The 25,634-nt window shown below is 35.1% G+C and overlaps 1 protein-coding gene across 4 annotated transcripts; it reads left to right on the forward strand.

The window, feature by feature from the left end:
- The first annotated feature begins 4,484 nt into the window (after positions 1-4,484).
- Positions 4,485-10,640, forward strand: LOC142162765 (uncharacterized). 4 transcript variants are annotated; one of them, XM_075219494.1, is made up of 10 exons: positions 4,486-4,696; positions 4,804-4,874; positions 6,405-6,612; positions 7,272-7,442; positions 7,612-7,697; positions 7,791-7,894; positions 7,986-8,449; positions 8,550-8,618; positions 10,078-10,134; positions 10,376-10,640. In XM_075219494.1, exons 7-10 carry the CDS (start codon positions 8,216-8,218, stop codon positions 10,382-10,384), a joined length of 369 nt encoding a protein of 122 aa, XP_075075595.1. In that variant the 5' UTR covers positions 4,486-4,696; positions 4,804-4,874; positions 6,405-6,612; positions 7,272-7,442; positions 7,612-7,697; positions 7,791-7,894; positions 7,986-8,215; the 3' UTR covers positions 10,385-10,640. The 4 variants fall into 4 exon arrangements, with proteins under 4 accessions (XP_075075596.1, XP_075075595.1, XP_075075593.1 ...); XM_075219492.1 differs by having other exon boundaries at positions 6,405-6,570; XM_075219493.1 differs by having other exon boundaries at positions 6,434-6,570.
- Positions 10,641-25,634: the final 14,994 nt, after the last annotated feature.

Below are 25,634 nucleotides of genomic sequence, written 5' to 3' on the forward strand. Positions count from 1 at the left end.
TCTCATACTAAGTGACGGTCATAGAACCCTGCTGGAGACGCTCAAACTGCCTCCGATAGTCCTCCCTCTGAGTGATAGAAAGAAAATTCTCCAGAACCAGACAAACGAAAAGTAGCAAAGTCGACCCTATTGGTCTCCACTATCCCCATATTCCGAAGAACCTCATGACAACTGTCTAAGTAATCCTGGGATGTACCACCAAAAGTAGTAGTGAATAGCTTGGTGAACCTGTCCAATCTCCACAAAGCATCGGCAGACATAGTTGATCCATCACCGGTCTGAGCTACTACTCCCGGCTAAACTGCTCCAACTGGATGAGCTGTTGGAGTTTGAAACTGGGGAGCCATCTGCTTCGGAGTGCAGGTAGCGGGAGTCTGTGCTCCTCCCCCAGCCTAAGAGAGGGCTGGTGCTACAGGAAGTAAGCCTGCCTGGGTGACACTGTCCATAAGGCCCACTAGATGGACCAAAGCATCCTGAAGTACTGGGGTAGCAATGAACCCCTCTAGGACCTGAGCTGGGCCCATCGAAACTGTCTGGGCCAGAACCTCATCATCAAACTCAACCTGAGGCTCCGCCGCTGGTGCTGCTGCTCTGGGCTAAGCTTTATCCTTGCCTCGGCCTCGCCCTCTGCCTCTCGTGGGAGCTGCTGCTGGGGGCTCTGGATGCTGATCAGTAGATGAGGAAGCTACCAAGCTTGTCCGTGAATTGTGAGACCTAAGCAACCTAGAGCTCTGATACCAACTTTTCACGACCCGGATTTCTCACCATCAGGAGTCGTGATGGCGCCTACTAGTGAAAGCTAGGCAAGCCGATTATTACCATTACTTAACCCTTTTCCTTTTAAATCCCTTAACAGTTGTAAATTAACATTTTATAACATCGGAAATTAAATAAGCGGAAGAATAAAATTCAACAATTAAGCCAATACCAATACGAATCTATAACATAAACAACTCAGAACTGGTGTTACAATCTCACAGAGTATCTAAGAAAACTACAAATAAAGTTTGAACAAGAAAGTACATGCCTGTCTTTGGAATACAATATAACATAAATAAACTAGATAGGGAAGGGGACGCCAAGGCCTGCGGACGCCTGCAAGCCTACCTCGGGTCTCCTGATGGACTGAAGGCAGCAACCCCTAGCTAAGGTCTGTATGCTCCAGTACCGAGATCTGCATACAGTGTAGAGTGTAGTTTTAGCACAACCGACCCCATGTGCTGGTAAGTGTTGAGCCTAACCTCGGCGAAGTAATGACGAGGCTAGGATGAGACTACCAAATAAACTTGTGCAGTTAAAGCATATACGACAAGCAATAATAACGAAAACTAGCAGTTAAAAATGGGAAGGGGAAACATGTTGCGGGGGAACATCAAGTAACAACAGTAATTCAGGAGAAAAACCTAAAGAACATTTTAAAGTTTGCATCAGTAAGAATAAGAAAACAATAACAAGTCAATATCCAATTTGATTATTTATGGTTGCGGCGCGCAACCCGATCCAAATCTTATAATACTGTTGCAGCGTGCAATCCGATCCAATCATATATCATTGTCGTGGTGTGCAACTCGATCCAATTATATATCATTGTTGCAGCGTGCAACCCGACCCCTCTTGTCCTCCCTTATTACTCTATGTTGTGGTGTGCAACCGATCCCATAGAACGTTGTTGCGGCATGCAACCCAATCCCAATATACAATTCAACACCAATCACAAAAGAATCCCAACAAGGGAACAATAAGAAAACAACAATATCCCGACAAGGGAATCAACAAGGAGGATAAATACATCCCGGCAAGGGAATCAACAATAAGAAATAAATACGTCCCGGCAAGGATATCAGCTATAAACCAAACTTGTTCCAACATTTAACTTCACAAAAGAAACCTCAACTAGAACCAATACTCAACCATAAACAATTGCCATGAGAATAATCATAATTCTTATCCAACACCGAGAATCAACAACTTAGGGATTTGTAATACTTATTAAGAACACAACGATTTCAATTTAAGACTCACGTGCATGCTTGACAATGACGTATAGATACTCGTCACCACACATATACGTCGTACACTAAACTAGCACATGGAAAATAAAGTACGATACCTATTCCCTCAAGCCAAGGTTAGACCAAACACTTACCTCGGATTTCCACGGCCAACTCAATCCTCAAACACCGCTTTTTCTTTAGAATTCACCTCCAAATTACTTGTATTTAGTCCAAATTAATTTAACAACATCAATAAATGCTAAGGAATTCATACCCAATGCTAAATTATAGATTTTCTACCATTTTTCCCAAAAAGTCAAAAATCGACCTCAGGCTCGCTTGGTTAAAACTCGAGGTTAGCAATTAGTTTCAAAATTCGACCCCAAAACGAGGTCTAAATCCAATTATTCAAAAAGCCCTAACTCTACCCAAATCCCCAATTTCTACCATAAAAATCCTATATTTTTGGATGAAAATTGATGAAATGCAATGGGAAATCGAAAGAAAAACGTTTAGAATCATATACCAATGCTTTAGGGAAGAACTTGTCTCTTGAAAATCGCCTCAATACTCTCTAATTTTGAAAATATGAAGTAAATGGGTTCTGTCCATTTTTTGCTATTGTTTTTAAAATGACTGGGAAGGCCTTCATCGCATTCGTGATGGGCCTGTCGCGTTCACAATGGGTCAGGCCCAGATGGCCATCGCGTTCGCGGAGCTTCAGCTCCTCAAGCCTTCGCATTCGCGGAGCTTCAGCTCCTCAAGCCTTCGCGTTCGCAGTCAGGTGGCCACGTTCGCGTAGAACAATTTGAAATCCCTCCCCCAGACCCACTAACCCTACGCGTTCGCGAGAGCCTGAACGCGTTCGCGAAGGCACTACAAGAAATTGAGGATACGACGACATTTATTTAGTGACTATTAAAATAAATGTCGGAAAATTTCCTTTTTTGACATTTATGACAAAATGTCGTAAAACCTACGACATTTAATATTAATTGTCATAGAAACAATGACATTTGATATGTCGTAAAAATAATGATATTTGATAGGAAACATCATTAAAACAATGACATTTGATTCAAAATGTCGTCAACATAATGACATTTCTTAAGAAATGTCGTAAAAAGTATGACATTTGCTACAAAATATCGTAAAAATTAGACATTTGATACAAAATGTCGTAAAAGGACGACATTTGGTATAAAATGTCATAAAAACAATGACATTTGGTCCAAACTGTAGTAAAAATACGACACTTATCAGATGTTGTAAAAATACAGATACAAATGACAAAAAAAATATGACCTTACTTTAAATGTCATATTATTTGTCGGTAATTACGAACATTTACATCTACAATTGGAAATTTCTCTATACTTTCTAAATTTTAAATCATTCTTTGTCTTATAAAAAATATCACACCCTTTATTTAATATTTAATTTGTTAAAATATTGTGATAATTACCTACAATATAGACGATTTCTCTTCTTGTTGCTTAATATTTTAAAAGGCTCGTCTAGGACTAGCTCATGGGTGAGGCATTTGCATAATGCCTTGAGTCGGCTCAAGTGTAGGGCTTAATTTGTGAGGCTTACATGCACCACAAACATAAGATTATGCACCCTACATGCTTATCGCTCAACGTTTGGGCTCGCTCAATATGTACTAGGTAAATCATCTGTTAAATTTTCTAATTAATGGTGTAGACCCTCAAAATACATTAACAAATGAATGATCTTAACTCAAATAACGAGTCATAGTATTTACTAAGTGAAAACATCGTGAGAGTTAATATTATTTGAACATTTTCTCTGAATATATAGATAATCGAACTGTATATCTTCACTCGCTATTGATTTTTATTTCTTAATTTTTTGTCTACCAAAAGAGACTTTAATACTTTGTATTTATTTCTGAAGGAGTAATATTTTGAATCATAATATTGATAAAGTTTATTGATTATTACTTTTAGGAAGGTAATTAAATGTGTAGTTTGATAATAATTTATAACTTCTGGCCTTTTAGGGAAATAATCAAATATGTAGTTTGATAACAATTTTAACAATATTGCATTATTTATACTTGTAAAACATGTTAGATATTTTGGTTTTTTATGAGTTTCCTTAATCCTTTGATTTTCTTAAACTTTTAATGCACTTTCTATATTTTTATTATATATATATATATATATATATATATATATATATATATATATATATATATATATATATATTGATTTCTTAAACTAAAAAATTTAAATGATTCATGATGCTAACACCTCCCCCGATATTAAGTGAAATGCCCACGTCATATGCCCCGCTTTTAAAATATTTTCTGATTTAAAACTTTTAATATATATATATATATATATATATATTAAAATATTAATATTTAGTCAAAATATATATTATTATTACTACTACTTGTTAGATGTTGGATTTAAATATGAAATATTTAAAATAAAACAAAAATATTATATGAAATCAAGGAACCAACATTTACTGACCAAACTTGAGAAAGCCGTAGCCTTACAAGCACCTCAGGATCCATCCCCTCTCTTCTCTCAATCTAAAATCAATTTTGGCTCAAAATCTCAAATTGGGTTTAGCCAAAATTTCTCAAGTCCGCTCCCTCCACCCCAAGACTCAAAAGGAGCTATGTATGGAGAGTATTGGAGATTTAGAAGGAAAAGATTTTGGCGGTAAGAATTTTGGTTCCCTCCTCCCAATTCTAAAAAATATAGTTTTCCTTCCTTAGTTAGAATTCTACAAAAAACCTAATTTTTTGCATTCCACTGTGTTATAATAGATACTTGGAGACGAAAATCTCTGAGGCTTTTGTTGCTGAGATTCACAAAGGTTATTTTCTACAAATTCAAGGTACCCAATTTAGTTAACAGATATCTTTCGTTTTCTTAGTTGTTCGGATTTGGGTTAACAAATTTCTTTCTTTTTCTTAATTATTCGGATTTGAGTTAACAATTTTCTCTTTTAGGTATTGATTGGTAGATTGATTTTGATTTTTTTGGTGTATTTCTGGGTGTTTGTTGTTTCGTACATTTATAAAGCTGGATATAAGATTTTCATTATTTAGTGGTAGATTATGCTTAGAGTTCAATTAGATTATTAGTTTCTTGGTGATTAAAGCGTTAATTATTGAATAGTAACTAATTGGTTATTCTTTTTGTTGTCTGTTTGGTTTAAAAAATTAGATCTTGCATTTTTTTTGTGGGAGAGAGAGAGAGAGAAATTTTGGTGTTAATCTTTGTGAGGAGTACCTCATTTTGCTTTTTTAATAAATATATTAATATTAATTTTTATCAAGTAAAAATTTCTGTTGTCTATACAGTTGTGTCAGTTTATACAAAATATCTTTTAGATATTGATTATTAGTTAGTTTTTGATTTGGTTTTGGTTTATTGGGGTAATTATAGTTTAATCCATCTCTAAAGATTTCATTATTAACCACTGATACCACAGCGCCTTCTTCATTGGTAAGAAAAACAACGGTGAATCCTCTGTTGTCGCCAGATAAACTGTTTATGAGGGGAAACTGCAATCTTTATTAAACGTTTGCAGTGTTGCAATATGTTGATTTAATTATTTGCTTGTCTTTTTCTGTGCTCTAGCATTCATATGAAATCAAGTCTTAAGCTGTATATTAGACTCGAGTATGTTTTGGTAAATGTGCATCCTCTGTGTATGTTGGTCAATTGTTGTAGAGAGAAGCACGCCAGTTTTTTGACTTATATTTGTGCCTGCAAAAATGTCTAGTTAGGTTAGAATTAGGAGAAACACATGTGGTATAATGAAATGTTATAGAATACTATAATTGGCTTACACCATCTGTTTCCTTCCCATTCCTGAAAAACTGAATTTAATGTCATTACCATTTCGTGCGATAGTCATATTACTAGAACCAATTCTTAGACCTGTAATATATGCCTAAATGTTGTTGTTAGTGCGTGGATTCATCTGTCGATATATGTTTTCTTATTTCATCATTCATTGAGAGTTTAATTGGATTATGGTATTTTGATTATCGGATACTTTGTTCATTTTGTTGAGTTTGCGGGTTGATTTCCAATTTGATAATAGTACGAATTGGTTATTCATTACAGTTATGTCCTGCGTTGAGTCGAGGGTATGTCGAAAACAGCCTCCCTACCTTTTAGATAATGAGACATATGATGAAGAAGACGACGACATATCTTAGTTACTTTATTTTTTTCCCGCTATTTTACTAAAGATTGTTATTAAGCATAGATCTCGAGTTGGGGATTTCTTATTATGCTTTTTAGTTGTTTAAATCTCATATGCATATGTGTCTTTTTGTTTGGCTTGCTAGTTTAATATTATTTTATATGTCTGGATAGTAGAAAATATTTTTCAATTTTGCATGAACTATAGTATTTGGGCAACTTTGTTGTGATGGCAAGAAAAAGACAGAGAAATGTCAGTCAAGAAATGCTTCTGCCTGATGTTCCGGAGCAACAAGAAGAACAAATGGGAGGTGCGGCGATGCCTCAACCACCTCAAAACTGGCCACAAAATGAAGAACAAGCTATCTGATCCGGTAAATCAAGAAATGATTCACATGAAACAGAAAATTCCCTAAGTACTTATTCTGTATAATATCTTATCTTTATTGAATAGCTACACTTTGTGTATTTGTACACTTTTTCCCAAGCAACCAAGTAGACCTAAATGTAAAATATCAACTCAAGCAAATCCACCAAGAGTACTTGTACTTTGACCACTCATCTCTATCAATGTTCCTAAAATAATATACTTATAAGTCCCCCACAGAAGTAGAGACACCACTTAAACATACAAATAGTATCATGAATGTGCAGACACCTATATTCTGTTCTTATGAAGGTAGCACTTGCTTTGCTATTAAAAGCTATTTTCTGCAGTACATTGGCCAATTACACTTAGCTCTTCATATACAAATTGAAAACATGAGATAGATTGTGAGCACATCAACATTATCGCTAAGATATATTTAATGGATCTAGCTGAGACATCTAATAATCTAACAGATATGTTATCCAACAAAGAATTCATATCACTATACCTACCTGTATCGTTGTAATTATTTTTCCCCAAAAATATATATGCTTCATTTATGGCAGCTTTTCCTCTATCACTTTATTATTCTAATCCCTTGGTATTAATAGAGTGTTTGTGTGAATTTTTAAAAGAAGAAAACAAAGAATTAATTGAGTTTTACTAGTTATGGATGACTCTCTTTTTTATATTTGGTTATTGCAGACTCTAGTACTAATGAAGAGCAATCTAAGCGACCTAGGGGTCTTACTATGATGCACTCAGGATGGGAAAAAGATGGTGGCATTTTACATGTTGAGTTGAATCATCTTAATCAAGCTATTGGACCTGATGCAGCTAGATTGAGTTCAAAACTTGGAGTCATAGCACGAAATGGTATTTTAGCTCCTTTAAATCATAAAGATTGAAGGCTTGTGCCTAAACTGTACAAGAATAGGATATAAGCTCATATTAAGGTGCTTAGAAAATTAAAGAAAAAGGTTATATACTAAGATGCTTATTGATTTTATGCTTTTATACATGTGTTATATGTTGATGTTTGCAGGAAAATACTGATGCAACTGAGGATATGAGACGTATGTTGATGATATCGGTTGGATCTAAATGGAAAGAATGGAAAGAATAGATGATGTATGCCATATTTACTATAAGCTTTCTGCAATTTATATATCAATACTTATTTTCTTGAATATATTTGCTACAAATTTTTTACTATTTAAACAGATGACAAAGAAAATGGTGTAAAACCAAGTCGTATCGAGGTATTCAAAGAAACACATACGAGAAAGAATAAACAACCAACAAATGAGATAGCTGATGAAACTATGGTAAATTCCCATTCTTTATGAATTTGAATTAATTTCTTTCCAATATAAAATTTTATTAACTTTTCATTATTTTACCTTTTCTTTCCAAAAGAAAAAATGGATGAACTTGCTAAGGTGTATCCCGAGTTAAATGTCCCTGGAAGTGCTCCCAATGATGTGTATGCACAGGTTATGGGACCAGACACTCATGAAAATGTTCGAACTTTAGGAAAAGGAGCAGCTCCAAGTTTTGTTTATGGCCCTGCATATAAGCGATCCTAGGCTGAGAAAAGAGATTTTGATAGAAGGGTTGAGATAGAAGTTGAAAAAGCTACCTCCGCTATGAGAATTGCAATGGAAGAAAAATTGTCTGAAGCAAAAGAAGAAATGGAAGCGACGGAGAAAAAGTTATTTGAAGCAAAAGAAGAAATAAAAGTGATGGGGGGAAAAATGTTAGAAGCATCAAAGGATATGGATGCAAAAATAGAAGATAAAGTAAAGCTGGGTATAAATGCATATCTAAAATCTCTGGGTATTACTATTGGCTCAATTAAGAAATTATCTGGTGATGAGCAGGTAAAAAATATTGTGCTCTTTAGCAAAAATTTATTGTATTTAAGATAATCTTGTAATTTAGTTTTCTTTTAATTGTAGTAATCTTCCTTTTTTGTGATAGGTTTCTGATAACTCAATGGACGATCACCAACAATCACTATCACCTGTTTCACTTGTTCACACAAAGATGGTGAGTTCGTAAACTCATTTTAACTAAATCTTTTTCTGCATACATTCGAAGAGTATAGTTTTAACTATGTCAGTTTTCACTTTAATTACGTAAAGCTTCAAAATAGCATTTTAAAGTATAGAGGCTATTTTGCAGTAAAAAAGATTATGAGTATGTTCTCTCAAGGATGGAGTTCCATTTTTTAAACTTGTGTTTGACGATGATGGTGGCATTCCTGTTGCAGCTGTGAATAAGTTAGCTTCTTTTTCTTTTTGTTAATTGATAAGATTCCCATCAAGCATGATTTTACCCTCTTACATAAGGTATTTAGCCTCTTGTAGAACCTGGAAGATTTTCCTGCTTTACCAGGATTTAAAGGTGCTCATCTGCATGCACAAAACTCTGTCTTAGCGGGTTGATCCAAGTGGTAGCATTCTGCACATGTTTGCTTTTACACTTTTGGATGAGATCAGAAAAGTAAAGGCAGGTTAGGGAAGTAAAAAGAGAACATATAAGAGACATTCCATGTTCTTTCTGTTATAAAGGAGGAGGTGAAGTAAAACTGGATATTTTCATAACGTTCCATGTCAGTCTTTTATTTCCTTAATTCGATAGAATTAGAAGGGGGTGTTATTTACTTCCCTTTGGTTGTACCAAACAACATGAAATGAAGGATGATTACATCTCCGTGGCAAGGAGATAATGGAGTAGCCTCTCCACTTAATCCTTATCTCTCCTCTCTTGAATGTTAGTGTTAAGTTGCAAGTTAACAGTTTCTACCATGATAGTAGAGGTTGTCAATTCACAAGCTTTGTCGTATAGCTCTTTTTTTTCCCTGAGAAGGCAAGGGACAAGGGTGTTACCATGCTTTATGGCCTTTGTTGTTAGATATTTTTGCCTAAAAAGAAAAGCCCTAGTAGTTGAGCCCATAAATAGGACCTCTTATCCTCATTAGGAATTCATTCTCAGCAGCCATAAAACATCAGCTGAGATCTGAAATTACAAAGAGCTTCAAAAATAAGGAAAAAATAGGACAAAAAAGGGTTTCAGCACCTGTTTTCAATCCTGGTTTTAATTGCTTTGTATTTCTGGGTTTGAGGAGTAATTTAACTTAAAGAGTTATTGCTGTTTTCCGGTGATTTCTGGTAGCTGAACCCACTATTTCTTTGCTTTAACACCTTTATTTGGTATATATTTGTTCTCTTCTATAACTAAGTATGTTTTGTGTAACTGTCAATACATAATGATGAATGAAACTTGATGTATCTATACCATGTGTAATTTAGTGAATCTAGCATGTTCACTCTCTGATTTATGTCTGCAAATTTTAGTCTACTAATATCCTGTTTAGACAGTAAGTAAATAGTTGTGTTTTAAATCATTATGACTTTATTCTGTTTTTTTATATCTTGTATTCATAATTTTTTAAGTTGTAAATTTTGTAAACTACCATAGTAACCAATCTAATATTTCTTCTCAGGTTAACATAATCAAGAAGACTGGAGTTAGTGAAGTTGGCACAAAGAAAAAGAAACGAGTAAGTGTGAAAATATTACAAGGTTCTTGGGCGGTTGCATTCACTTTCTTGGATTTTTTGCTTTATGTTGTCTGTTTCTTTCTCTCTTCAGTTGCTAGTATTATATTCATTATCATTTTGTTTCTCTTTTAGAACATGAATCTGTTATTATTTTTGGTATTCCAATTGTTTTAGAGGAGGAAAGAATTCACTTTATTATAAAGGTATAATTCTTTTTTTATTCTTGTGACTTCTTGTGCAGCATTCTTGAAGGAAGTGATGTCAATTACTGGCAGTGAAAAGCTTGACTTGTGGAGAGTTGGTTTTATAAGATTTAGTCTAGAAGTTGAGGAAAATTAATTTGAATTAGGAGCGATCTTAAAGTACTTACACATTGAAATTACTATCTTTTATGATGTAGTTAGATTTGGGTTTTACGTGAGAACAAATCATTTAATTTGACATTATCTATCTTGTACTAAGTACGTTTTATATTGCTATTTTCTTCTTTGGTTACTGTGGTAAAAGATATTTGCTTTACATTTATTTCATGTTTGTTATAAAAGTTGACATTTGTGAATGTAAATGTGCTCATGATGAAACAAAACAGAACATTATTATTTACATTCTAAAAAATATGATAGCGACATTAATTTAAATATCAAAACATTTAATGCGACATTTTATGTTGTAAAAGATGTCACTAATTTTTTTTAATGACATTCACATAAAGTGAAAACGACATTTTGTATATGTTATGAATTTTCTTAGTGACATTTACCAAAATGTCGGATATTTCAATATGACATTTTGTGAAGATCATACGTAAATGTCGTATTTTTTTAGTAACATTAATCAAATTGTCGAAAATTTTAAGTGATATTTCCTATATGTTGTAAACCAAATGTCGTAACGTTCTTACTGATATTTACTTAAATATCATAAATTAAATGTCATAAATTTCTTATTGACATTTACCTAAATGTTGCAAAGTAAGTGTCGCAAATTTCTTATCGACATTTACCTAAATGTCGTAAAATAAGTGTCATAATTTCTTATTGACATTTACCTAAATGTCGTAAAGTAAGTGTCATAATTTCTTACCGACATTTACCTAAATGTCGGAAAATTACCGACATTGAAATTAACAACATTTGATGAAATGTAAATTAAATATCGGTAAATAAATTTGTGACATTTAAACAGCATAATACGACATTTATTAAATGTCATCATATCTCCACTTTCTTGTAGTGAGGGTAACTCCCCCCACAAATTCGCGTTCGCGTCCTTAGCTCCGTGTTAGCGAAGAACAAACTGGCACCTGAGGAAACTTGCCTTATGCGTTTGCGAGTGAAGCCACGCGAACGCGAAGAACAAAATCTCTGTGCGCCTGAGACAACAAAACCTGCAACTTTTCTAAGTGTAAAAACATCCCGAAACCTATCTGAAACTCACCCGAGCCCTCGGGATTCCAAACCAAACATGCATAGTATCTTAAAAATATCATATGGACTTACTCGTGCGATCAAATTGTCAAATTAACACCTTTAACAACGAATTTAACATTAAAATAAAAGAAAAATCTCATGAACTCTTAAGTTCCATTTTTAACAACCGAGGGTCCGATTCACGTCATTTCAAGTCCGTTTCTTACCAAATTTTACAGGCTCAACCTAAATACCGTATAATATTTGTACCGGGCTCCGGAACCAAGATACGGGCCCGATACCATCAATTTCAAATAAATTCAAATTTCCAAAAACTCTTAAAATTTCAGTTAAACAATTTTCTTCAAAAATTCATTTCTCGGGTTTGGGACCTCGGAATTCAATTCCTGGCATACGCCCAAGTCCCATATTTTTCTACGGACTCTTCGGGACCGTCAAATTACCGGTCCGGGTCCGTTTATCCAAAATGTTGATCTAAGTCAACTTAAATCAAATTTTAAGGCCAAATTATCATTTTCATTAAATTTTCACATAAAAACGTTCCGGATATACGTCCGGACTGCGCACGCAAATCGAGGTAAAAAAAAGGAGGCTTTTAAGATTTCGGAACACAAAATTTACTTGTAAATCAAGTGATGACCCAAACACAAAATCAAGGTCAATATCTGTGTGGGGGCCTTAATAGTAGATAACAAACGTGTTACAGTGTCTTTTGAAGTAAGATGTTTTCTATTTAAAGGAGAAGTGGAAGAAGAAAAAACAAAGGAAAACTTAAGGTTAATTTCATGGTTACATAACTTTTACTTTATTGCACCAAAATGCTAATTTACTTTTTTAATGAAAAAGTCACTCACTTTTATCCGAATATCATTGAAAGTTAATATATTTTGTAATAAAAAAGTTTCATATCATTATCTTGGTAGTTGGTTTACAGTTACTGTTTTGAATGAAGCTCTTGAAGAGAAGAGAAAATGATAAAATATTGATGTGGGATTTGACTTGATCATTCGTCCACTGAGTTATTAATTGTTCGATAGCGAAGTCTTGATCAGTTAATTTCCAAGAAATAGTGTATAGTTTAAAACCAGAATCTTGAAAATATTAAGTGTGTGTAAACTGCTTAAAGGCAGTACTTCGAAGGGATTGATTTCTTAATTATACTCATTAGGTAAAAAAGTTGAATATTGTTTATCTTTTTATGTAGTCATGTTGACAAATGAATCCATTCAATTCCAGTCACGTTCATGATACCCTGCACTTAAACTATTAGACAAAACCATGGAAAATATAGGATAGAACAAAGAAAAGAACTTTTAATATTTGTTGAAAAGTTGGTTAAATACAAATGCATGATGTGGTTTTCAGAGAATTTATTTTGTCAACCACTACACAAACAGATGAGTCCATCAAACATTCAAACATCATCCAATAGGAGCTTGCTCTCATTTGTTCTTAGACTTCGTGTACATTATCAGTAAATACAAACATAAGCCTGAGGGTTGACGCGATGATATCTTATTCGGTAAAAGACTTAAATATTTATACTTTATATATCCACGTTGAACAATGAATCGATCTAAATCCAGTCACATTCATGACAACTATGCAGTTAAACTATTAAACAAAATTGCCATGGAAAATATATAGGATAGAAATTATAAAAGAAATTGATATTTGTTCAATAAATCCAATGAGGATGGTTCTCAAAATCCATTTTGTCAACCACTATACAAGCAAAGGGTCCATAAAGTATCATTTGGTTGGAAAGCTCGCTCTCATTTACTTTTGGAATTGTATAATACTCCGTACATATTCTCTTGCATGTGTTGAAGTTTGGCAAAATGCCAAAGTCCCACGTCGGTTGGGAGTTGAGTTTGGGGGGATTTTCCCCCTATAAAATAAGGCCTAATGTTTAGGATTTAGATACATCTCTTATTTGCCTTCTTATCTTCTTAAGACATTTGTATCTTCTCTCTTTAGTATTATTTCACTTGTATTTTTGGAGTGGAATAAAATATTGGTTGTGTCCGAGGAGTAGGCAAAATTAGTCGAACCTCGTAAATTCTGGTGTTCCTTTTATTGTTGCTTTATTGTCTTATTTATTATTTGGTGGCTGTCATAATTTTTGGTATAGTAGTTGTGACTTATTCACACTATATACATTTGGCTTCCGCAACAATTGGTATCAGAGTCAAGGTACTGTCTAAGTATGCTCTGTGGTTGCAGCATAGTCTGATCTTCCACATCAGAAAAGATTTATCTTGGTAACTATGTCAAGGTTCTGTCTTAGTATGCTCTGTGGTTGCAGCTTAGTCTGATCTTCCACACCAGAAAGGAAATAATCTTGATTTGTGTCGTCAGCTATTAAATAATATTTGTGTCAAAATGGGAGACAATAAACAAGAAGAATCTACATCAAGTGTCAATAATACGTCATCGTTGGCATCTTCGCTTATGACAAGAATTGTGTCAAATGCGAAATTTGCGGTAGAAATTTTTGACGGATCAGGACATTTTGGGATGTGGCAAGGCGAGGTTCTAGATGTCCTTTTTCAACAAGGGCTAGATCTTGCCATTGAAGAATAAAGACCAGATGTTATTGGAGAAGAAGATTGGAGAATTATCAACCGTGTTGCTTGCAGTACCATTCGATCCTACCTTGCTAGAGAGCAGAAATATCCATACACAAAGGAAACTTCTGCAAGTAAATTATGGAAAGCACTGGAGGATAAATTTTTGAAGAAAAACAGTCAAAATAAATTGTACATGAAGAAGAGACTGTTTCACTTCACCTATGTTCCCGGTACCACGATGAATGAACATATCACCAGTTTCAATAAGTTGGTCACAGATTTGCAAAATATGGATACAACTTATGATGATGGTGACTTGGCCTTGATGTTGTTGGCGTCACTTCCTGATGAGTACGAGCACCTTGAAACTACTCTACTCCATGGAAATGACGAAGTTTCTCTCAGAGAAGTTTGTTCGGCTTTGTACAGCTATGAACAAAGAAAGCGAGAAAAACAGAAGGGCGGAGAAGGAGAAGCACTATTTGTGAGGGGTCGTCCTCAAAATCAAACGAGGACAAAGAAGGGAAGATCCAAGTCAAGATCCAGACTCAGCAAAGATGAATGTGCCTTTTGTCGAGAAAAAGGGCACTGGAAGAAAGACTGTCCGAAGTTGAAGAATAAGGCCAAACATAACAATGGAAAGGCCATTATTGATTCAAATATAGCTGATTGTGATGATTCAGACTTCTCATTAGTTACACCAGAGTCATCAACATCATCCGACATATGGTTGATGGACTCGGCTTGTAGCTATCATATGGGTCCCAACAGGGACTGGTTCGTGGATTTTCACGAAGGAAAATATGGAGTCATCCACACAGCGGACAACAACCCTCTTACCTCATATGGAATTGGTTCAATACGATTAAGGAATCATGATGGAATGATAAGAACATTAACAAATGTTCGATTTGTACCGGATTTGAAGAAGAATCTCATCTCTGTAGGAGCCCTAGAATCAAAAGGGTTCAAAATCATTGCAGAAAATGGAGTGATGAGAGTACGCTCCGGTGCACTAGTGGTAATGAAGGCTAATCGGAAGAATAATAATATGTACCGCTATCGTGGCAGTACAGTTATTGGGACAGCGACAGTGACATCCAGTGACGACAAAGAGGCAGAAGCAACCAAGCTATGGCACATGCGCTTGGGACATGCTGGAGGAAAATCCTTGAAAACTCTATCAGATCAAGGATTGTTAAAAGGAGTAAAGGCTTGCAACTTGGAGTTTTGTGAGCATTGTGTCAAAGGGAAACAGACAAGGGTTAAATTTGGTACAGCAATCCATAATACTAAAGGCATTTTTGATTATGTACACTCTGATGTTTGGGGTCCTTCCAAAACACCTTCATTGGGTGGGAAGCACTATTTTGTAACCTTTGTTGATGATTTTTCCCGAAGAGAATTGGTGTATACAATGAAGAGCAAAGATGAAGTGTTGGGAATTTTTCTCAAATGGAAGACGATGGTGGAGAATCAATCAGGGAAGAGGATCAAGTGTATTCGCACAGACAATGGAGGTGAATACAAAAATGATCATTTCAATAAGGTCTATGAAAATGATGGCATCGTCCGACACTTCACTGTTAGACATACACCACAACAGAATGGAGTGGCAGAACGTATGAACCGGACCTTGCTGGAGAAGGTACGGTATATGTTGTCCAACGCTAGCTTGGGCAAAGAATTTTGGGCTGAGGCAATTACATATGCATGTCACCTCATTAATCGTTTACCATCTGCTGCTATTGATGGCAAGACACCATTTGAAAAATGGTATGGAAAGCCTGCTGTAGATTATGACTCTTTGCACGTGTTTGGCTCAACTGCATATTATCATGTGACAGAGTCAAAATTGGATCCAAGGGCAAAGAAGGCTATTTTTATGGGAATTACTTCTGGGGTCAAAGGATATCGCTTATGGTGTCCTATGACAAAGAAAGTAATATTCAGCAGGGATGTTACCTTTGATGAATCTGCTATGGTAAATAAGGTAACAGAAGATACCAAACAAAATGAAGGTGCTTCTAAGCAAGTGGAGTTTGAGGGAAAATTTATTTTTCCTACACAAGAAGCAGAGGAGGAAACAAATGAAGATTACCCTCTGGAAGGAGAGCCAGTAGAGGAGATTCCAACTCAGGAACCTCAACAACAACTTGAATCAATAGCAACCAGCAGGCCAAAAAGAACAATAACGAAACCTGTTCGTCTCATAGAGACAATTGCTTGTGCAACCTCAATTGTAGCTGATGATGTTCCTACCACTTATAAAGATGCTATCCAAAGTTCAGAAGAAGATAAGTGGAGGATTGCCATGAATGATGAAATATAGTCCCTTCATCAGAATCATACATGGAGATTGGCCAATCTCCCCAAGGGAAAGAAAGCAATTGGGTGCAAATGAGTATTTGCAAAGAAGGAAGGATTTCCTAACCAAGTAGATGTTCGCTACAAAGCAAGATTGGTGGCCAAAGGATATGCTTAAAAGGAGGGAATTGATTACAATGAAGTATTTTCTCCAGTTGTAAAACATTCCTCCATTAGAATTATGTTGGCTTTGGTAGCACAATTGGATTTGGAACTAGTTCAGATGGATGTAAAAACTCGTTTTTACATGGAAACTTGGAGGAGGAAATCTACATGACTCAGCCAGAAGGATTCAAAGTTGCTGGAAAAGAAAATATGGTGTGCAAACTTGAAAAATCGTTGTACGGATTGAAACAATCTTCTAGACAATGGTACAAGCGATTTGACGAGTTTATGTTGCGGCAAGGGTACAAGAGAAGCAAATACGATCATTGTGTGTATTTGCACAAGCTTAAAGATGGTTCCTTTGTATATCTTCTCCTATATGTTGATGATATGTTGATAGCTTCCAAGAATTCGGAAGAAATTGATAAGTTGAAGATTCAACTGAAGAAGGAGTTCGAGATGAAGGATTTGGGTGAGGCAAAGAAAATTCTTGGCATGGAGATAATTAGAGATAGACGTTCAAAGAAACTCTATTTATCTCAAAAGGAATATTTGAAGAGAGTACTTCAACGTTTTGGCATAGATGACAAGACTAAGCCAGTTAGTACTCTACTTGCTCCCCATTTTAAGCTAAGTACTACTATGTCGCCAATGGATGAAGCTGAACGAGAGTATATGTCAAAGGTACCATACACAAATGTTATTGGTAGCTTGATGTATGCATTGGTTTGCACAATGCCTGACATTTCACAAGCTGTTGGAGTTATTAGCAGATATATGCACAATCCAGGGAAGGAGCATTGGCAAGCTGTGAAGTGGATTCTACGGTATATTCATAATACTGTAGATGTCGGGTTAGTTTTTGAGCAGGAAGACAATCAGTCTGTAGTTGGATATTGTGACTCAGATTTTGCGGGTGATCTGGACAAACGAAGATCAACTACTGGTTATGTGTTTACTTTTGCAAAGGCACCAGTTAGTTGGAAGTCTACTTTGCAGTCAACAGTTGCTTTGTCTACAACAGAGGCAGAGTACATGGCTATTACAGAAGCTGTGAAGGAGGCAATTTGGCTTCGAGGATTGCTAAAGGAGTTTGGTGTTGAACAAAAAGGTATCACAATTTTTTGTGATAGTCAAAGTGTTATTCAATTAGCGAAGAACCAAGTTTATCATGCAAGGACGAAGCATATTGATGTTCGGTATCATTTCGTACGAGAAATCATAGAAGAAGGAGGAGTCACGGTGAAGAAAATTCATACTACAGAGAATCCTGCTGATATGCTGACAAAGGTGGTGACTGCGATCAAGTTTCAACATTGTTTGGATTTGATCAACATTGTTGAACACTGAAGATTGAAGATGAAGACACAACCAAAATTTGTTGTTGAGAGAGAATTGAAGATGTGGAATTTTGCCAAGGTGGAGATTTGTTGAAGTTTGGCAAAATGCCAAAGTCCCACATCGGTTGGGAGTTGAGTTTGGGGGGGATTTTTCCCCTATAAAAGAAGGCCTAATGTTTAGGATTTAGACACACCTCTCATTTGCCTTCTTATCTTCTTAAGGCATTTGTATCTTCTCTCTTTAGTATTATTTCACTTGTATTTTTGGAGTGGAATAAAATATTGGTTGTGTCTGAGGAGTAGGCAAAATTAGCCGAACCTCGTAAATTCTGATGTTTCTTTTATTGTTGCTTTATTGTCTTATTTATTATTTGGTGGCTGTCATAATTTTTGGTATAGTAGTTGTGACTTATTCACACTATATACATTTGGCTTCCGCAACAGCATGTGCTAAAAAATTCTATAAACAAGTCAATTAATAATCATGACCGTGCAGGAATGGACATATTACATAAGCGTATCAACAATTTCATATTCATTGAAGAACTCAAATCAGATTCTCTCTTTTCACAATGATAACATAAATCACTATGTCATGAAATTTCCCACGATAATCAATATTTCCTTTACTTTATTATATACTGGAGTATTTAATATGACAATATTTCCATTTTAGTTTATTACAAAAAGATCATTAATTGAAATTCAACGAAAACTTCAACCATTTGAAATATAATCTAACAAAAAAGATCTAACATTCCCGATGAGGAAGACGAAATACACATAATTAAAGTCGAGAGCAATTGTTGTATTATAATAGTAGACGAAATACAGAAGTTGTAGTAGTAGGAATTAACAACCTAATTAGTACATGCATATACCATTCATTCATCACGTTTCTGTAACGGTTAAAACTTATCATGTTTGCCGATATACCTTTCATTATTTTCGGTATACCATAAGATAGAACACTAATGCTACCTATGAATCAACAAAAGCTTTCTTCAACAAAAGCTTTCTTCACTTCATGATCACATGTGTTTCTGCTAATTATAGATAAACCATGGGTGCAATATATAATCTAAAGCTTATATATCTCATGAGCTTCAAGAATTATCACAGCAGCTAACAGAAGTGTATGGACTCGTGGTTTTCTTGGCATTGCTGCTGCTTCTGTTCTTGATCATTTTAACCAGCATTTCCCCTGCTTTCGAGGACATTGAAGATAGAGTTTCCCCCAACCTTTCGAATATTTGAGCCTTAATTTGGCCCCTTTTTGGAGGAAATGCTTGTTATCTTTCTCTTTGGGTTAGTTGGAGAAGCTGTTGCCATTAATTGATCACTGATCCTCAACAATGCAGAGAATACAAGGAAAACATAATATGAAGTTCCTCTTAGAACCAACTAAGACAGAGGGAAGTTATATAGAACCAAAAAGAGGAGGCTCCAAGTCCAAGTCCAAGTGTCCAACATATGTAAATAGGAAATTCCATTCAATTTAAGTTATATACCATTAGTGTACTTTAACCTTGTGGTAGCCTGTTCCAACCATTTTATCATTTTACCGACTAATACTTATCATAGAAACTTATATATAACTACTTTATGAGTGATCTAATTACTACTCCCTCCGTTCATCACTTTTACTTGGCAGTTATACTAAAACAGATTTTCATTTTTACTTGTCACTTTACGCATATGAAGAAAAGGCAAATTTGTTTTCATGTTATACCCACATTATTTATTTACTCATTTCAAATCATTTTCTTATCCAATAAAATATGCATCAATTAATATAGATATCATGGTAAATATGCATTTCATTTATTATTTTTTAAAGGACGTGAAAAATCAAAACATGCCAAGTAAAAGTGAACAGAGGTAATAATTGTGTAAATATTGATTACACTATTCGGTGCACAAAACTTAACAATTTCTTTTTGGGCCCTTGAGCTTATAGGAGAACCAATTACACATGACAGGTCGACGGGGTCCCACAGCTTAAAGGAGAGCCAATTACATGACAGGCCGACATGCCCAGAGCTTAAACTAGCCAAATTTACAAGTGCTCATTCAAAAATAGTTTCACTTTTAAAAGTAATCGAAATTTAGTTACTTTTTATGTAAAGATAAATTTGAACAAAAATACTGTTTAAAATTCAGAAATACTCCAGTATATTATACTGGAACTCCAGCATATTATACTAGAGTTCCAGCATAAATATAACGGAGTTCCAGCATAATATAATGGAGTTCCAGCATAAGTATACTAGAACTCCAACATAAATATACTGGAGTTCCAGCAAAGTATACCGGTCCAGCATAATATGTTGGAAGTTCATACACAGGTGCTCGAATCTCTAGTATATTATGCTGGAACTTTCCGCGTGTTGGAGTTCCAGCATAATATGCTGAAAATTCATACACAGGTGCATCGAACTCCAGTATATCATGCTGGACCGGTCTCCGTTGTAGCAAAATAGTGTCTATTTTTTAATGATTTGTCAAAATGCTGGCTATTTTTGAATGGTCCAACTTAATAGGTTACTTTGAGTTTTAGCCTTTATTTTCGTATTCCGAAACCTCGATTAGCTCTCGATTTGTGTGCGTAATCCGTATCTTATTTTTATGTGAAAAATTGAAGAAAATATGAATTTTAGCCATAAAAATTATTTGAGTTGACTACGGTAAATATTTTATGTAAACGGATCCGAATTGAAATTTTGACGATCAGGTGGGTCCGTATAGTGATTTTGAACTTGGGCGTATGCCCAGAATTGAATTCGGAAGCCCCTAGCGTGCTACCAGTTTCGAATTTCCGTTCTGAAATTTGGTATAGGTTCATTTTACTATGTAAGACTTGTCTGCAATATTTGATACAAAAACAGAGTTGATTTGATATGATTCGGACGCTCGGTTGTGAATTTGACAGTTTTTGAGTTTCTTTGAAAAGTTCATGCATTTTGATGTCCGATTCGTAGATCTAGGTATTATTTTGGTGTTTTGATCGCTCGAGTTCGTATGATGTTATTACACTTGTATGCATGTTTGGTTTGGAATCTGAGGGCTCGGTGAGTTTTGGATAGGCTACGGATCGAGTTTGGACTTAGAGGATCTGCTAGTTTACTGATTTATGGTATCTGAGATTTTGTGCTTCGCGATCGCGAAGGTACTCCCCCGATCGCGAAGGGGAAGCTGGGATAAGGGCAGAACTCCTTCATTGCGAACACGAAGCACTGGGGGGTTTACCCTTCGCGAACGCGATCAGCCTCTCACAAACACGTAGGATTATGGGATTTTAGGGGGAGTTGGCCAGTTGCTCCATGCGAACGTGAGCCCAGGCTTGCGAACTCGAAGGCCGGGGGGGAGGGGGACAAGCCATCGCGAATGCGAAGGCCACTTGAGCTGCTGCTCTTCGCGATCACGTCAGGCCCTTTGCAAACGCGAAGAAGGCTTGGAATCCGTGATTTAAATATCCCAAAGTCGGGATTCAACCCATTTTCACCATTTTCAAGTTTGAGCTCGGCCTAGAGGCGATTTTGAAGAGGTTTTTCATCCCAACCTCATAGGTTAGTAGATTTTAACTTGTTTCCTTCCGTTTCCATAAACACCTATTGATTTTAACATTTAATCTATGCTTGTTCATGGTAGAAATTAGGGATATACGTAGCAATTGAGGATTTTGAGAAATTGAGGCTTAGACCTCAAATTGAGATCAGATTTCGAAACTAATCATATAATTGGGCTCGGGGGTGAATGAGTAATCGGATTTTGGTTCGAATCTCAGGTTTTGACCAAGTGGGCCCGGAGTTGACTTTTTCCAAAAGTATTAAGATTGAATCATTTTCACGCATCGGTAGTTTTTAAAGCTTATTTTTAATTATTTGAACTATAGTTGGTTAGATTTGGTTGGTTTAGAGGTTAATTCTAGAGGAAAGGTCGTGGTTGATTCTTGATTTGGTTGTGGAGTGAGGTAAGTATCATGGTAAACCTTGACATGAGGGATTAGGACTTGTTAGTCTATTTGCTACGTATTTCATGTGTGGGAACAACGTATATATGAGGTGACGAATACTTATACGTTGTTATCGGGTTAAAGCATGCAGGTGGAACTTGTTTCTTTGTATTTTATTGCTTTATTAATTATGATATCCATGCTTAGGTTAGATTATTACTTCTTTGATTATTCGTTTCGTAATTATTTCTTATGTAAAAGTTATAGAATAATTTTAGAAGTTGAATTTTTGTATCATGGCACCATATTTGAAGTTAAATTTATTCTCCGCATTAGTTATTACTCGAATTCATGTTATCATTACTATATGGTGAGGAAGAGAGTAAAAGCACGAAGGATGATGTCGTGTCATTGCATTTATATTATTACTATTACATGGTGAGGAAGAGAGTAAAAACATGAAGGGTGATGCCATGCCATTTCATTTACATTATCATTATTACGTAGCGAGGAAGAGAGTAAAAGCACGAAGGATGATGTCGTGCCATTTCATTCATATTATTATTATTATTACATAGTGAGGACGATAGTAAAAGCACGTAGAGTGATACCGTGCCCTTATATTCATATATTGCATGGTGAGAACGAGAGTAAAAGCACGAAAGGTGATGCCGTGCTATTTTCATATCATTGGTTTGACTGATTTTGCCGGTTTTGATGATTTAATTGGTTATTTCGTGATTTCATACCTGTCGTAGTTATTATATTTCCCCCTTTTTGCATTTCCTCTCCCAGTTTGTATGTTATCATGTTATGTTATTATTAATATTTTATATATACTTGTACATGTTTATTTACGTAGGTGTCTTGCCATAGTCTCGCCATTACCTCGTAGAGGTTAGGCTCGACACTTGTAGAGTATATTGGGTCGGTTGTACTCATATTACACTTCTGCACTTTTTGTGCAGATACTGGTATTGGTTTCAGCAGTGCGTGAGGTGTGTCAGCTCAGATCATTGCATACAGAGACTCGAGGTAGATCTGCTGGCGTCTGTAGACCTTGAAGTCCTCTTCCTTTCCATTTTTGCTGTTCATTTCTTTCGAAACAGTTGTATTTATTTCAGATTTTGCTTGTATACTTCTAGTTGCTCGTGTACTCTTGATTCCGGATTTCTGGGAGTAGATATTATCTTGTGATTTATATCAGTATTGTGTTAAACTGAATTTCTATTTCTCGTTGTATATCACTATTGTGTTTTTAACTGTTAAAATTGGTTATTTATTTATTTTATGTCGGCTTGCCTAGTGACACCTCCACAACACACCTCAATAGAGATGTGAAACGGTCGTATGCAATAATAAATACCCAGCTAGAAGTCAAGGTCGAATCCACTATGAGTTATGAGGGGTGTTGGTATATATTTGAAATAAGCAAATGAGTTATCTAGATTGCACTTCCACAAATACAATTTTATTTTCTGCTTCTACGGTTAATCTAATGATTGCAAGATAAAGAAAATATACTAGAGATAATATTTTTAAGTTTTTTTTTCAAATAGATAAAAGGCCTAGGTGTGACCATAACCAATGTGTCTTGACACCCAATTTTGTTCTTCTATACCCGAATTTATCCTGCTAAGCTGCTATTTTACTTTAAAAGGTCATAATGATAGTTATGATGTTTTTATCTTAATTCAAGTATTATAAGTTTATATTTTTTTACTTTTATTATAAATATTTGTCACATATTGTATTCATTAAATTAATAATTTTCTGAAACATACAATATTGCAATTTATTTTAACCTGTCCAAGTATTTATATAAAGTAATAGTACTTATTTTTATAATTTCTCTCTTTATATATTTGTTTAATTATAACTTATCAGTTATGGCCATTTGACTAAAATAGTAGCCCATAGCTTTCTCATTGGGTATCCCAATTTTCTGTAAATTAAAGAGGAAAAGCACGATTAGCCACTAATAACACATGTATTTATTTTTAAGCCACTGTTTAAAATGTCTTTAGTCTTTAGCCACTGCTTTAATAAACTTTACCTATCCGGACGAAAATACCCTTCTGCTCATAAAGTTCAGGACCAAGTGTCCTTAACTTTTGAACTTGTAACTCTAAGTTCAGGACTACATGTCCTTAATTTTTGAACTTGTAACTCTAAATTCAGGACATCAGAATCTATTGTCCATAACTTTTTGAACTTGTAACTGTAAGTTCAGGACCTATTGTACTTAACTTTTGAGCTTGTTAGTCTAAGTTCAGGACCAAGTGTCCTTAACTTTTGAACTTGTAACTCTAAGTTCAGGACCAAGTGTCCTTAACTTATGAGCTTGTTACTATAAGTTCAGGACTAGTTGTCGTTAATTTATAAGCTTGTAAGTCTAAGTTAAGGACTACATGTCCTTAACTATTCCGATAACCTCCCTACTTTGACGACCCTCCTCCATTTTTTTCAGACAACTTGCAGCTCCCACTCTTTCTTCTTCACACTCACCTTTTTCTTTCCAACAAATACACATACACAAAGGATTCCTACTCTCTTGGCTATACATATCTGGCACAGTCAAGCAAATCATAAAGGTCAATCATCAAATCTAGTGACACCATGCGGCGTACAAAGATCATATGTTAAGAACTCCAAAATGAAACAACAAAGTGAAACTCGCATGATAAGAATACCCTCCACCAAAATAAAAGAACAATAAATTTCTTGTGACCAAAGGCCAAGCAACAACAAGAATGACAAGAAAATATTTTAAAGGATCGCCTATTCAAACTTCCACCATAAGATGGAATTTTTGTGATTAAAGATGAACTAACGAACATCAGAACTTCAAAACTCGTATAGAAACCTAAGATAAATGAGCACCAGACAGCTAAACAGATTGTACTGAGAGGTCATAAGCCTAAAGAATAATGGCTAGAAGAAAGGGTAACACCGTCTTTTTATATTAATTTTAATAGACTAGTGACTACTTTTGCTCAGCATTAAAAATACTGGATAAAAAGTAAATACCACTTTAAAGTGGCTACCCCATGCAATTTTTACTTAATTAAACTCATCTACTACTCCTTTTACTAGTAGATTAAACTAAGCCCAATAACCCATTTGGCCATTCACAGTCTTTTCCAAACAAAAATTCTTTCTCTAAATTAATCCCAAAACCAGACCAATTCCCCATCTTCGTCCTCGTTATCTTCCTCGCCACAATACCCAGTTTTTCCTTTCCTTCATTTCTCTATTTTATGACTTTAATTAGTCTCTTTATTTCCTTCTCTTTTTTATTTTATTTTTTTAAAATTATTTTACCATTTTATCACTAAGTGTCATAGCATGATCTCTTCCTTAATCACTCAAAATCAGAAATTATTTTCTTCCTTTAAAGAACGAATTTTGGCGGAAGGTTTGGGTACGAATTTCATTGAAGAATCAGTCCAGGTTCAAAAAAAGTATCACAAAGTGGGTAAGTATTTTTGGAACTTCTCTTTTCTTTTACTGAGTTGGCTCCCCTTCCATCAATTTGATTTTTGAAAATCTCGATCTTGTATATTTCTTCTTTTCAAAAGCTTTCCTTTCATGTCTAATTATGTAACAACTTAACTTTGCAGATTTTCTCTTACACTTATACTGAATCAGATTAACATCTAATTGATTCTATTAAAATCAATTCTTTCCTAACTTGCAGCCTTAAATTTTGCTCTGTTAATTTTACCCG

Source organism: Nicotiana tabacum, chromosome 8 (assembly GCF_000715075.1).
Source record: "Nicotiana tabacum cultivar K326 chromosome 8, ASM71507v2, whole genome shotgun sequence".
In the NCBI taxonomy this organism is placed as follows: Eukaryota; Viridiplantae; Streptophyta; class Magnoliopsida; order Solanales; family Solanaceae; genus Nicotiana; species Nicotiana tabacum.